Here is a 15,307-nt window from a genome sequence, read left to right as displayed (position 1 = left end):
GTACCTACAGGAGCCCTTGCAGGCCTGGGGTTGTTTTCCCTTTTCTTAGTTCAGCTCCCTGCAATAGGCAGCTGTGTGAGATGTTGCTGTGGCACTCAGCAGCTCTGTGCACGCAGTGTTTGAGTGCACACCATTGCTTTTGCTCTGTAGTGGAACTGGAACAGAAATAGTGGGATATGCCTTTTTTAAATACCAAGTGATTTCAGTTACCTGAGGGTGTTCAGCTTCTGCCTGCCTTTGGGCACAGCCAAGCTGTGCTACAAGCACGTGTTTGTGAGCAGCAATGTTGCTGTTTTCGGGTGCTGCTGTCAGCTGCAGGGCAGGCATGTTCTTTCCCAGTCAGATGGGTAACTCCTCCTTGGATGTGTTTCCTAACTTCATCCAAGACAGGGAGCAAGTTAGTTGTGCTTCAAATATGAAAGTCTCTTGTTTGGGAGCAAGACCTGCTCTTGGCTTTCCCAAGGTGTGCTCTGACTGCAGAGGAAAAATAAACCCCACATTGGTGGGGGGGTGTTATTTGGCCTGGGGTGCTGCTGAGGCACTGCAAAGGAGAGTGACAGTATCAGGTTTCAGAGTCACAATCTGTGTGCCCAGGGTCGCTGGCTCAGGTTACATGGCCAAGTGCTGGGCCTTGTCCTCCTGTTTTGACAGATGCTGTTTACATAACACACTTTTTTTTTTTGAGCTGTGGTCCGAGTGTTTTCCTGGAGGAGTCACTGTGTTTTAGTTCTAGAGAAGTAAATATAGTAACACTTATTTAAATAGGAGCATGCTCCACTGAATCATGAAGTAATTTTTTTATTCTGTTGTGTGCTCTTCACATAAATTGTAACCTTTTCCAAGGAATTTGCCATCTGTAGTCTTCCCTAGACAGAAGTGCTGTTCATTAAAGGAAGTCGAGATTAGCTCAGAGTGCACTTTTACTTGAGACCCTTGCAGGGAAGAATGTGGGTTGTGCTTTTGAGTTTGTTTAAAAATACATCATTCAATGAGACTAGTAGATACTGGTTTGGAGAATCAGCAAATACACATGGAAAAGTGGAAAAAGCTTAAGGAAATAATTCTGGGTCTTCTGCATCCAGAAAAATTACTGGGGGTTTTAATTTTACAAAAGCCTTTGGACTTGGAGATGCACACATCTATGAAAAATCAAAACTTATTTGTAAGTTCAAGAAGGGAATTGCATCAGGAGAGAAGGAGAAGTGGTAGGTGAGCCCTAACCACTTGTAATCTGAGTGCAGACATTTAAATGGCTTTAGTTCATACAAAATATAAACTTAGAACAAAATTTTTGCCTTGTCAGATCCATAAATGAAAGGAGTAAAACTTCAAATAACCTTTAAAATGGTGTTTCATCATGAAGTAGTAACTTACTAATGCATCAGTGTAATGATAAAAGCTTTCTGTGTATTAAAGGTGGTTGTAGCTTTCATTTGCCTGAGGTGTTCTTTCTGTGTGTGACTCCCAAATACATCTTAAGGAGATAAATCATTCCAATTTACTCAGCTGTGAAAGAAAATGAGAATAACGAGCTTAAGCAATGTTTAGTTCATGCCCCAACGATGCTCACCTTTTCCTTGTTAGGCCTGATTGCAAACTAAAGGACTCCACCTGTTCTGACTGGAAAAGCTTCATGGGAAAGGAGACTTTGATAAAATTGGTTTTTTACGTTTCTGTGGTTTCCTTTATGGTATAGCACATACTATAGCATCATTTTTCTGAAAGCCTGGCCCTGAGCAGTGCATTTGGGCTGTGTAGGGACACAGCTGGGAGCTGCAAGCACCCACACATCCCAGTGCCCCTCTGCCTTCCCATGGGCCAGGCTCCCGCTGGTGCCAGTGTCAGCATCAGCATCACCTTCAGGCCCTGGGGAGCAAGGGGCTTTAGAGTTTTCTTAGAGGAGGTAGAATACTTTGCATTTGTACTTGACTTCCTGCTGAAAGAGGATATTTACTCATTCCTCATTCATTTGTGGCGGTTGTTCGTTTTGGGGTTGCTTTGTCAATTGCTTTGCACGTTTAAACCTCGGTGGGAGCACGTGCTCTTTACTGGCACCGGTGTGTTCTCTGGCTTTGAGTAGAAGTGCTGCTTTTACAAAAGGCTCTATCTGTGGAGTGAAATGGAATTTAATGCAGAGGCTGTGGAACAGCCTTCCCAGATGTGGTGTCTGATCTGGCTCCTGCTGAAAACAGTGGCAAATGTGCCCAGGCAGCAAAGTCGCAGCTGTGAAACAACCAGGGAGCTTCTCCTGTGAGAAGCAGGGGGAAAACAATATTCATCACAATATTCATCACAATATTCATCACAATGGGTGTGAGGGATGTGGAGGAGGCAGGAGGTGCAGCTGAGCAGAGCTGTGGAAACGTGAGCTAACAGGCACAGCACGGCTTTGGGCCTGTGAGAGCCTCAGCTCTTTGCAGATTTCCTGCAGCCTTATGCAAGCTTAAGTGGCTTCTTGCTGACTTCATTACAATCCATGGGGAAAATGATCATGTTAAAGGGATAGTCTGAAGCAAAAATAAAACCCTTTGAGATTGCTTGGAGTTTGGAACACTTTGGAGAGCAGCTCTGAGGTGGCTTTTGCTACTCTCAGGTTGCAAGTCACAGCTTTTCCTGGGCCACGCAGCTCCTGGGGAGCAGCTGGGATGCTGTTCTGGCCTGTGAATGCATCCACGGAGCAGATGGTGGTGGTGCGGGGGTGTTTGTGTGCTCTTAAAATCCTTGTCAAAGTGATTTTTTCTGGCTGCTGGATTATTGTGAAATTCTTTTTGGAGTACTTGGATACTTTGAAATTTTGAAGTAGTAAAGTGAAGGGGTGTATAGAAAAACAAAATGGATGTGTTTGCATCTGTCAAATTATTCATTGCTTGTTTGAATTTTATGTTTTTGAAATGTGTTAGAAGTGGGGGCTTTTTTCCCAAACTGAGATCAGGTCTTCAACAGTGAGCTATTATGTCCCCAGACAAGAATAATTCACTGTTTCATTAAATTCTGGTATTGTCCTAAACATCCAAGACTTCAGTCAACTCCATCAGTTAAAACTGTGTTTGCTGAGTCCCCCGGTGCTCTGTTGCTGTTACTGAGGATCTGTTGTACTTTGATTTAATAGATATTTGTGAGGTGGAGTATTGTTAGCAGTATCTTCTTTGAATGTAAACAAATGGATGTTGTGTAAATAGTTTAAAGGAAACTTTCACTGTTGACACTGATGGATAGCAAGATGATAGATTTAATTTAATATGCCTCAGAATCAGAATAGGACATAATGTGCTCATGTGACAGGGATTAAAAAGATGTTAAGTAGTTTTCTCTGTAATGAGGTTCTGTTGGAACTCATTTGACTTCTGCCCCCAAACAGAATTACATTACTTTTAAGATTGCTGCTTAATCTGAAGCAGCTAGATAAGATTAGGAATATTAGAAACAAATTTCCACTAAATTTCAAGTTTCTTCTTTTCTGTCCTGGATTAGGTGAGGATGTTTGAAGCTGGTCTTTTGGTTTGTGTTCACTTTGAGTTTTCTTTCCTGGAAGATGGTCTCCAAGCCTAGTGCTGAAGTAGGTTTGCAAACAGGACTCCTCTGTGTGGCCACAGCCCTGGCTTTTGGCTTTTTTGTTTGTTTGTATGTGTTTAGTTTTGGTTTGTTTGGGAGATTCAGTTTCCTGGTAGGTGCTACTAATAATTTCAAGTAAGTGTGCACTGCTTTTGCCAGTTTCTGACAGGACTTCTTTATGTAAAAGCTTTTTATTATTGGCTGTCAGGAGCCTCAATAACCAGTACTGTGAAGTATGCATCCTAACAGATCAGAAACAAGTTTATTGATTATTAACTGATTTATTGGCTGCTGCATTTCCTGGTGGTTTGAATTTCTTCCACTACACATCTTAAGGAGAGGGCAGAATGTGCCTCAGACTGTCCAGCACTCCCTGCTTGACATAGAACTTGATTGCTTTTTAGTATTTCTTTACAGAAATAAACCAATATCCCTAAGTTACCTTACAGCAATCAACTGCATCCATTTTCTGTGCAAAAGCTGAATGTGCTGTCTGGAAGCCATAAAAATATTGATGTCAAAAATTGTTTATAACATCGGGAGCACTCGAAATGCTTCAATTATTTATTTTATTTCCATGTTAGGGAGATGGTTATAATTTATGTTGTACCTCCACGTTACTGCAGAACTATACCCCCAACTGTGGTTTCTCTCTCTTCCAAAGGCCAAAGTCTACCTTGGGAAGCAGTGAAGGACAGCAAACCGCTGCACTGTCAGGGAACCTCTGTCAGAGGCCATTGGAACCTGCTGGGACCTCAAAATATTCCCAATTATGGGAATATGCCAGGGACAAGCATGAAAGAAGCTATTGCTAATATTGGCATGCTTAGTGGTCTGGAAACTTAAAATGCATTAACAGTTGTAGACTGATTCTTTCTGCAATCTGATTTTTAAAATTGTTTGAGTGTCTTGCTGTCCACACGGCCCTATTCAATTGCTGCAGAGAACAAGGTCAAAACTGTGCTTCCACACAAACTGCCTGTAGGCTGCTCTGGTTAGCTGGGAAACTGGGGCTGCCCTGATAAAATTGCATCCATTGAAGGCTGAAGAGAGAAGATCTGTCAGCAGACCCTCAGAAGAATTGCTGATTTCTCCCCTAAAGATGTACTGGTATCAGTTGGCAGCTAACTGCTCAGCTGAATTTTGCCCTGTGAGTCATCTGCTAAAAGAAAGCTGTTTCTTGGGAATTATTAACTTGATAAATCAAATTGCTGCTAACGTAACTAAGGATCCCTTACTGGCATTGAGCTACTGCTTGTCACACTGTTGTGCTCTAATGGCAGTGAAGTGCCTGGAAAGCAATTTTATTGTTTACTCTTATGCCTGTGTAAATAGCTAATTTATCCTAATGACTGGATGGGACATAATTGGAAGTGAGTTTTCAAGGATGCAATATTCATATTAATTATGAGTGTGAACTGGCCATCAGGAAGACTCTTATCTGCTCCATCCTCTTAATGCTGGTAAACATCATTATCTTTTCTGATGAGCTGTGGTGACTGAGTGTAGCACTGTTCAGCTCTGCAAGTGTGATGTGGGTGTCTGGTTACCAAAACCATTTCCTTAGAGACTTTCCAACAGATCAGAAAAGCTTATGGGGACTTCCAGAGCTCCTGTACTTCCAAGATGCAATTTAGTTGTTTTTCCCCCTCCAAGGCTTATATCCCTGAGAAGGGAGTGGCACTGGGGCAGGACAGCTGGGTTTTGCTCACAGCTCTGTGCTTGTCTGTTGTCTGTGTGACCCTGGAGAAGTGGCTTTGCTTCTGTACAGCAGGGCACGAAAAAGGGCAGTGGTTGCAAGCCAAGGTGCTGACAGGGGTGTTGAAATGCCAACAGAACCTTGCCACAGGAAACCAGCAGTCTGCTGCAGCCAGCAAATGTTCCTGTGCTCTGCTGCTCAAAGAATAAGCACAGGGGGAAGAAAGGAAAGTCAAATCTCAGGACACAAAATGCTTTTACACAGTGGAACTGTTGAACATTTCCATTGAGAGAACAAAAATATTCTGTAGCACAGAACCTATCAAATCCATAAAATACTACTGCAGAAAGAACATTAGAAGTGGCAGCATACTGTTGGCTTATTGTTGCTCTTGCCTTTGTTGAAAGAAATTTAAATATTTCATTCTATAGCTTTTCAAGTCAGAAAGTAACCACTTGGTTCATCGTGACCATGTTGCCTTCCAGACCTCATTCAGCTCCTGGGCTGTGGTTTGATACGTTTGCAAGTGAAAAATAACTATGGAAAAAATTAATCATGGTTGAAGCAATTTCTTTTTTTTTATTAATGCAAGCACATCCAGTCAAACACAGAATATCCTGCTTTATGGTACAGCTTTATATTTAGCATTTCAGCTCAGAATAGCAAAACACGGTATTTAAGGAATGTATCAAACTTAGGGAGGAAAAATAAAAGGGAACCAATGTAGATACTGCATGGATTTCAAGTATATACTTGGACTGATTGAAGTGCACATTCATGTGAAAGCTCTTTTATACATTTACAGAAAGTGTTCTAAAATTGAATTTCAAATATATATTTTTTTTTTCTTAAATTTTAAGCATCCCTTTTAAACTTCAGTTACATAAACAAAGCTGATATACAATCCCTCGTATAGTGTCCGACAATGTTACTAGCTAGAACATCTCTGAAAGTGCAAAACACTGTAATAATACAGTATAAATATTCTTTACTGGAATCCAGGGCTGAAGGCCAGTACTTCAGCACAGGAAAAATAGCAGCAGGTCATAAGAATTATCCCTTCCCCTTTCCTGGGCTGTTCTTGTTAACAGTTAATATTCTACTTCTTCCTTCCTCGTGGTGTAACTTGCTTTTGTTTCTCTTTGATGCCAATGCTATGGGAATAGCGAAATGTTGATTTGTCTCCCTTCCTTACATCAACTTACTCCTCTAATTTTAAGTATTTGTCAAGGGGGATGTGAAAGAGGGAAAGCTTTGTAATTTTTCACCGTGCTCCAGGGCCAATGGAGCAAATTTCTGCTAAGTGCTCTCAGCTGCTGCATCAAAGAGTGGCACTGCTCTTGGCTGTAGGCACTCAAGCAAGGAGAGTCTGCTGGACTGCAGCACACCAGACCCCCAGTCCAGCAAGTCTGGCCCCTTCTTCAACAGAAGGCAGAATAAGATAAACACCATCTACCTAGAGCTAGTAATTTTTAAAGAAGTCTGTTTGTGAGGCTGTAACCACTGTCACCTTCAGAGGGACTGGTTTTGTTTTTTGTTTTTTTTTTAAGAACAAAAAAAAAAAACAACAAAAAGGAAAACCCAGTCTAATTATCTGGCTCAACTTACTATCTTATATTCAGCCCTCAAGCCTTCAGAGGAAAAATTACTGGAAAAGAAAAGTAGGCATTTGTGGGTAATAATTTGTTCATTATACAAAATAATTTTTAATCTGAGCCTGTTTGTTTTTCTTTCCAAACTCAGAGATCAGTTGACAAAAATCCTAACAGTAAAAATACTGTTTTCATTTCTCCCTGGAAATGAATACCTTGAACTTAACAGAAGCTCTTCAGGTACTTAGTCAAATTAGGTGTAAACTCAATACTAAAAGGAGAAATTATAAATGGCAAGCATCAGTGGGTTTGCAGATCACCTCTAATTTTGGTACTGACCTGTTCAAAGGTTTGACTAATTTCTTAGAGTGTTTGCCCTTAGATTTCAATGAGTGCTGTCCCAGACAGTTAATCATGGCTTGCAAAAAAATAGAAAAACTTACATTCTAAGTTGGTCTTTGTTTTAATTGTCTGTAAGTGCAGAATACACTTTTTAAAGGAACCAGTGGAATTAAATAACCAATTCACAGAGACCATGAACTCTTCTTAAGCCTCTCATGAAACTTTAGCCTTAACTTTAAATTGGACATCTTGAGTTTACTTCCCTTTCCCATGCTGATTTTTTGTTTTCCAAAAATTCTTTTTAAAAAAGTGTATTAGGCCTGTTTTGCAGAGATTATAATCTAGGTTAGACATTCTTCTCTTCAAACAAAACAAAACAAAAAATTCCCTGATTTTTCAAAAGGAAAACACAAACTATTCTGACAGCCAGAATGTAAAGGATAGCTCCCAGAAGTATTAAAACTTAGACATGTGTGCATCACCACGTGAGCACACACACATACTCACACACAAACGCACAGACCCCAGCAGTTAACCCCTCTTATCTCTTTAAATCATGTAACAAAAATAGGTTTGCTGCACCATCAGTGTCACAGGCAGGCATACTCTACTTCATGTGCCGTCATTCTCCACTTTATTTAAAAATTACATTGTAGCTGGTTTCGAGACATCCATATTTTTATTTCCCTTACTTCCAGCCCAGTCAGAAGGTACAACTACACAAGCTCAGTACCTTGTAAGGCACTATTTGCTGATGGAGGAGAGGAACAAACACTTGTGAACAAATCTGTGAACAATTCTGCTGATTGGAAGGAGACCCTTGGTTTCAAAGCTAGGGAGACATACTGAGTGTTCTGGAGGATACTGGTCCAATGGGGTATTTAACCTGAACACTGGCTTCAGTTAGGATGTGTGTTTTAATTTGCATTTCTTTTGGTGGAAGTAATAAAAAATAAAAATTTGGATGCTGATAGAATAAGATACCATCTCCCATGATACATTTCATCTCTGAGAACAGGGCCCTGCCCTTGTATTTAAAATAAAAAACCAAAACCCTTCAGTAAGTGCCTTAAGGTTGACATGTGAAATATTTACCACATTTTATTTCATAAAAGTTACTGTATATACAAAACAGACCTCATCCAGTGAGGTCTTTCTTAGCTCAGTCCAAGTCTTTCGTTCAGGTTGTAAAAACATGTCCATTAGATGTGCTTCAAAGTCTGCAAATCTGATCCAAAAAGCTCAGGCTCTATTAAGCAGAGTTGTCCTAAAAGACGAAGCAATAAAAAAATAAAATTATCTTTTCTATTGCAACAAAAAGTTTTTAATTTTTGGCAATAGATCTATCTAGCATCATTAGTTGACAGCCTCTTTTCAAAGGATAGGTTTTCAACTGCTAGAAACTGGAATAAATCTGTGCATTTCAATAAAGATGCTGACATTAAATGAGATGAAAATTTAACTTGCATATAACATGCCCTCTGGATGAGCTCAGGCATGTAACATGTGTTATATGTCTGTCATCCTAAAGCACTGCAGGCTGAACAGTGCTGGATTTAATGCAAGGTGCATTGCACGGGGGTCATAATGAAGAGCTCCCATGGACATCCTTGGAAGCGTTGGGATCAGTGGGAACCTGTCTCTTGTCCAGGACAATAAAGTCCTAATGTGCCTCGACAGAGCTCAGGCCATGCAGGCTTTGTTCATCCTGTGTCTGGTACAGATATGTTAGGCCTTGTGTTTAGCACCATTCACAGATCTCTCTGCCTCGGCCTCAGTATTGGAAAAATTCTGAACAATTGATCTCATCATGTACACAGGAGGGGTGCTTCCCATTCTCAGAAGGATGAGGAGTCCTTGAGACTCTATCCCTTGGGCTAGGCTGACAATTAGAGTACTAGAAATTGTCATCCTTTTATATGATTTGTAAGAGCATAGCTGTGATGAGAGCACTTTCTTAGTGTCTCTATAGGTTTGCTCCCCTGAGAAAATCATGTCTGAACACTATACTACAAATGTACATTATTTTACTGTATTTGCCTAAACAAAGGATATTCTCTTTCACAGTCCCAGCAGTGATCTTGCAGCCTCAACAGATCTGGCTGGAAAAGCTGTATCAAAATCCAAGCCCCACTGATTTTTTTCAGATTGAAATTTTGAAGGAGAAAGAACTGTATTATGGTTTTAAGCTGGCTATGCAAATAGGACAGAAGAAGCTGATGGTTACATGCCTCTGTGGGTCTGCAGAAAGACTCATATTCTGAGGAAGCTTCATACCTGAGTGTTTTCCAGCTGTCTTTTTCCATGTGGTTTTCTGGACCTTCACTTTCAAAGGATGCAATGAACAGAGCTGGTAAAAAAAAGCAGTAACAATCAGATATGTGAGTTATACCTGAGAAATAAAATCTAAGAGTTACAATATAGCAAATATAACTTGGCAGTCTTCGCAATGAATATTGTTCTCATCAGAAGCCAATAGGCAAGTGGTAACACTTAGAAACATACTAATAAAATATGGTTTTGCATGTAGATATTTTTCATCTGCAGATTTTGTATTTTAACACATAGAAAGACTCACTAGAATGTTCAACAAAAGATTTTACCTTCTTCACTATAAATAGGTGCTGTGAGTAGGTAGGTCTGGATTTTCTTGTCTTTTTCAAAAGGACACTCAACCTGCTTCCATGTCAGGAAATCATGAATCTGTCTTGAAATTTCCCAGAACTTCTGCATGAAGTAATTAAAAGAATATTATTAAAGTAGTATTTGTTTTCTTTGAAATATTAGTTCATTTTTATTTCAGAGCCTCTCAGTCTTATTTATGCTGCTTTTCTTATTGTCCCTTACTCAGACTGACATGGAATTGGTCACAGCAACAACCTGACAGAATTCAAGAGGTATTTGGACAATGCTCTCAGGTACATGGTGGACTCTTGGGGGTGGTGCTGTGCAGGGCTGGGAGCTGAGCTTGGTGATCCCTGTGGGTGCCTTCCAGCTCTGCATATTCTGGGATTCCTTGTTATTCTATCTTCTTATGGCTCCCTTCATTTCCCTCTCTTGCTGCTAGTTCCTCATCTGCTGCCAGCCTCAAGTTTAGAACAGCCAACCATCTGATCTTTTGCCTTCAATTTTTTTCATCATCAACCCTTCCTTCCTGTATAATAGTGCCTATTTTCTGTGTTGAGTGTCTAAGGTCCTGTGACTGGAACTGGACAGTAAATAGCTTCTTCGTTTTACTTTTTACATTTCCAAACTAGTTTTAATGAAATATGACATACCTGATCTTTTCATAAAGCACTCTTTAAATTTAGGAAATCACAGTAACATACAGAAACATTTAGATATCCTTTCCTTCCTAGGATTTTAAGAAATCTGTCATTACTTAGGGTTTGCCCTGTGTCTTCTGTGTGCCCCCCCTCCACTTACACAGCCTTAATGATGACAAAAAAAATTTGCCAAGAAGTGCTTCAGATGGACTGTGTTCACTTGGACATGCACGTTTATTAACTGGGGAGAGAGAACCCAGAAGCTGTAGAACCTCCCTTGCAGACCTGATAAAACCATTTGCTGGTTATGTGTCATGTTTATAGCCAGCGAAACCAATGAGGTGAAATCAGCTAAGGTTGATGACTCAGGCTGAAGTTACCTATTAAACTTGATCAGATGTGATGGTTTGCTGCCACAGAAAAGCCACTGCTGGCTTTCCCAGAATTTGGTTCAAACCAACTGCTCTGGATAATGGCACCACTTGGTCCAGATCACTCGGGCACTGAGGGAATGTGTAATGTAATGAGCTAGAAGCCAAACGCTTGCAGGGCACCAGGTTGAAGTGGCAGTGCAGTTTCTGCAGCAGCAGAGTCCCACCTTGAAGTTTATCTGCCCGTTGGGCAGGCGGTTGGTGTGTATCTTGTGCAGGAAGTAGATGTCCTTGATGAAGAGGTTGAACACCGGGATGACGATTTTCTCGCGGTTGCTGTTGGCAGTCTGGGAGCGCTGCGCCGCTCCTTGCAGGGCTGTGCGGTAATTGCAGAAGTTGCTGGATGGGTCCATGTGGTGCTGTTTTTATAGAGAGGGGGGAAAGGCAGTCAAGTAATCCACGTCTCCTAAAAACTAAAAGCTTTGCTCTAACCATCAGCTTATTCTCTAAATTTTAAATTTTAAATCACGGTAGGGAACCTTTATACTGATCAGGTCTGGATGCAGATTTTTACAACTTCTGCCTTGCTAGAAAGGAGGGTTCTGCACTGGCTTTGCATCTATTCCATTAACAAACAGACCAAAAGGAAATCATAAATGACTGTCTGGGGGGGAAAACCAAAGTTCTCCTTTGCTGTCACCTCTGTTTCTGGTGAAGGTTTCAATTAGGTTTTGTTTCCATGCAGGTCTCCACCAGGTGGAGTCCTCTAATCAGTTTTAAGGGCAGCATTCACTGGAGTGGAAACTACCTTGAAGTTAAATCAGCAAAATTACACTAGGAAGAAATAATCTAGAGAGAGCTGGCATTCACTTCTCTTTGCAGACAAGTAGAGAATTTGAAATGGAGGAAAGATTCTCATAATGTTTATGTGCTGCTGACCACTGACAGAGGTGTCTCCTCTCCAACACAGTAATTAGCAGAGATTTGGATAAAACTATTTTGGCAGATTTCTGTGTAAAGTCAAAACTTTATACATACCTCTAAAACATCAAATTTGGCTGTTTTGACCTTGGACCAGGTTTTCTTTAACCGTGCCACAGGGCTCAAGTTCATGCCAGCTGAACACAGGGAGAGAGAAGACAAATAAACAACTGAGTAAAAAAACATACAGGGCTAATGTAACTGGGCTTATGGATCCACACCACGCATTCTGGAAGGTGTTTCAGCTTGACAGTCAGAAGCTGCAGCTAAAGCTCACCCACCCACACATTAATCTGTCACTGGCAGACGCTGTCCCTGTGGAAGTGTGCATGCTGGAAGTGTGGTCGGCCAATTCAGGGCGGGTGTGAGCGTGGTCTTGCCAGTCAGGCTGTGAAATGGAGTGCCTTTTGCCATCTGTGTTAAGGATACTCACAGATAATAGCCATCATTGAGTTGAAGTTTCCAATGTTGAAGCATTCTCTTGCCACATCAATGAAAAATTCCACCATTCTTGTACGCTGCTTTTTCTTTACAATCTAGAGAAAAACCCAAGAGGAAAGGGATTATCTGAATTTTGGATAGGATGTCCAGCCAAAGGCACTGTAGCAGGTTCAGTGAATAGACATTTCAAGACTTTGTCCAGATAAATCTTAATATAGGCCTCAGGATTTTTTGTTAAGATTAATTTTTAATAAAATAGCAGAAGTATTTGGGGTGACTACCAATTTCTTGTGTAGTTCTGGGGGAGTGCACATCTTTGTTTATACAAAAAAAGTCCATGGCTTTGGCAATTCTGCATAAACAGGCTGGACACTTTCAGCAATTTCCTGTTACTAGAAAAGGAAGATAATATGATGCTGCTATCAGAATATATGCAAAACATTTAAACCTCTCAAGAAGAGGGAAAAGCATTGGACAGATTTAAGATCAGGGTCATGGAACCTAAATGTGAGAGAAAGCAACTGCCACATCCTGCTTTTCTCGTTCTGCTGCATGTACTCCTAAATGACCTGTTGAGAGCAGGTAGTGATGATGAGCAAATATACAAATTCCCACTCACACAAACATGCACAGGATCAAGCAACTGATGCTGAACACCTCATCTGCAAATTCTTTTATAAACTGCAAAGCAAAATTAATTATTGCCTGGATTGCATTCATTCATGACAGTATTTCCCCTGTTTAAGCCTAAAAGTTCTGTCTGGCTGATATAAAAATGGCTCCTAAGCAGTGACTGCAGACTCTCTGACCTAAGTACTTTAGTTTCTGTCATATCAAAAGAAAATGCCAGTAGTCGAAGGCCTGGCTTAGCCCTCAGTGTGCTAAAACCTTTCTTTGATGATTTACTAAATGTATGAGCCCTACCAGCCAGCTCTGGAAGAGTCTTGGTGTGCCTCTGCAATATATTTCTGAGAGCAGGAAATCTCAAGAGATTAGGATCAGTACACTGGACTTCATGAACATACAGCAGGCACTGGGATTTTTACTGACCAAGCAGGAATAAGGGGAAAACAATTCCCATTTGCTAGAACTGGAATTAATAGAAATATTAAAAGAATAATAAGAAGATAAAAAGAGAACACACGTGAAAAAAAAAAAAAAAGTTTTCTGGGGCAGTACACCTGCCATTTCTTTGCCTATTATATGACAGAAGTTACCTGAACCTCCAGTAAGGTTATTCTCCCTCTTATATATTTTTTTAAAAACTTTCCAGCAATCCACTTTCTTTTCAGGTTTTAAAGAAAGCTTATTCTTGATTTTTTCTACAATGAATATTGTATGAATAAAATTAATGAATATAAAAAATTAATATATCACAGTGCTAATCTCATCTAAATGCAGTGAAAAGACAGCTGTTATTGGTAAATCTGCATTTAAAGATCCTTAAGAAATCTTTTGATGTATTTAAAAGAAGATAAATCCAAAAGAGCTGCTCAGTCCACACGAGCTCCCTTTCACTGCATGACTAATGCAGCTGCACAAAATTAGAGAATATATGCGAAGTCAAACATAGCCTTGAACTCTTAATCATAAGAGCATGCAATTAATTTAATGCTTAAATAATGCTATTATCTTTAATTGCACTGCTAATGTTTAAATCTCATTTCGACTACTGCCTGCCTCTTGTCCTTAAGGCCAGGATCCCTTTGCTGTCTTGTTTTCTATGAATACCTACCCGACAAATCTCTGTAGCCACCAGCATGCTGAGACAATTGAACCAATTGTCATAGGCCTCCAAATTATAGGTTTTGGTCACATCACTTCGGCACTGTAAGAGAACAAGTCACATGTTAAACCTCTCCTGTATCATGATAAAGTCAAAGTTTACCAAAAGATAAACTTCTTGACATATCTTGACAAAATCTTGTTGCACATGTTTTAAGGCATGAGCTTAAAAAAGCTTGGAAAATGTCAGTCTTTCTTGCACAGGGAATGTGATAAATGGAATACTCAAATTATGGAGTATTATTCTTTACTCTGGTTCATCTATGTTACCTTTTCCCTCTGTACAACTTTTTGTACCTTGTGATTATCCAGGGAGTCCATGTGGCTGACAATCTGCATCAGATCCTCTGGGTAAATGTTGCTCACCCTTTCCTGTGTTTGGAGAGAGGAGAGATTGTCATTGTACAGACAAACAGAGAGTTCTGTAAAAAAAAATCAAAGTTAGGAGAACATTTTGATAACTTTATTTTCCTACAGTGTAGATGTGCAAGGTTCTTTTATCAGTGTACCTAATTGGTCTTGTTCATTACTTGACTTGGTATTATTTTATTAAAACACTGGAGGCTTTCAGTGAAGCCATAGCAAAATTCATCTTGATGAGTATATTAATATTTAGTAAATTGAAACCAGAATACCCCACCCCAATCAGTGTCTCACCAGTTCGATGTAGGTCAGCTGCTGTGCCAGGATCAGAGGGTCACAGCACACACTCAGGATGTCCTTTTGAGTTGACTGGGGCTTGGTTTTGAGGATGGTGCCCTTGTCAGTAACAGGCTGACGGAATTTCTCTCTGATTTCCTGGAATTGGCTCCGTGCAGAGAGAGCCATCAGGAGATTCTGTGTCATCTGGCTAATGATCTTTTTCACTGTTCCATTTTCCTAAGCAGAAGGGAGAAACAACTGCTGAAAACCTTTAGCTATTGCAGACATGGATCACCAGAGAATTTCTGCCTGGGAAAAATAAATGCCTATTATCCATTTTCTTTCATATTTTCTGAGCTGATCATTCTGTGACAAATGACCTTGTCCTAAATACCCACACAACTCCATAACGACACTGTTCTGCCTGCCTTCCCAGCTCTGCTTTGCTTGGCTGGCTGGTCTGCTCCTTTGGGTAGTGCCCCATTTCGGAGACATCCGTGTCAGCAGCTGGAGTGGGCATGTGAAAGGTGCTGGAGTTGCTTGCACAAGGCTTCCTGGCACCTTGTGCACCAAATGCCAAAAGCTCTTATTCTGATCAGACCCACTGATGAATCCAGTCTGTCTAGCCCAAGCAGA

General features: G+C 40.5%; 1 protein-coding gene across 4 annotated transcripts in view; it reads right to left on the bottom strand.

Moving 5' to 3' along the window:
• Window positions 1-5,804: 5,804 nt before the first annotated feature.
• Window positions 5,805-15,307, bottom strand: part of RASGEF1A (RasGEF domain family member 1A) — a 154,608-nt gene continuing 145,105 nt past the window's right edge. For all 4 annotated transcript variants that reach the window (XM_088059789.1, XM_088059791.1, XM_088059790.1 and 1 more), the window contains 9 exons: window positions 14,687-14,908; window positions 14,327-14,401; window positions 13,980-14,072; window positions 12,237-12,339; window positions 11,861-11,940; window positions 11,050-11,241; window positions 9,789-9,912; window positions 9,463-9,535; window positions 5,805-8,452 (listed from right to left, as the gene is read on the bottom strand). In XM_088059789.1, the coding sequence (XP_087915915.1) occupies window positions 8,428-8,452; window positions 9,463-9,535; window positions 9,789-9,912; window positions 11,050-11,241; window positions 11,861-11,940; window positions 12,237-12,339; window positions 13,980-14,072; window positions 14,327-14,401; window positions 14,687-14,908 (987 nt within the window). In that variant the 3' untranslated portion in view covers window positions 5,805-8,427. The remainder of the gene's footprint in view (window positions 8,453-9,462; window positions 9,536-9,788; window positions 9,913-11,049; window positions 11,242-11,860; window positions 11,941-12,236; window positions 12,340-13,979; window positions 14,073-14,326; window positions 14,402-14,686; window positions 14,909-15,307) is intronic.

The sequence above is a fragment of the Pseudopodoces humilis genome, chromosome 9, assembly GCF_049639895.1.
Source record: "Pseudopodoces humilis isolate 2021_Gansu_Grassland_sample_001 chromosome 9, ASM4963989v1, whole genome shotgun sequence".
Lineage (NCBI taxonomy): Eukaryota > Metazoa > Chordata > Aves > Passeriformes > Paridae > Pseudopodoces > Pseudopodoces humilis.
This window is presented reverse-complemented; position numbering and strand designations above follow the sequence as displayed.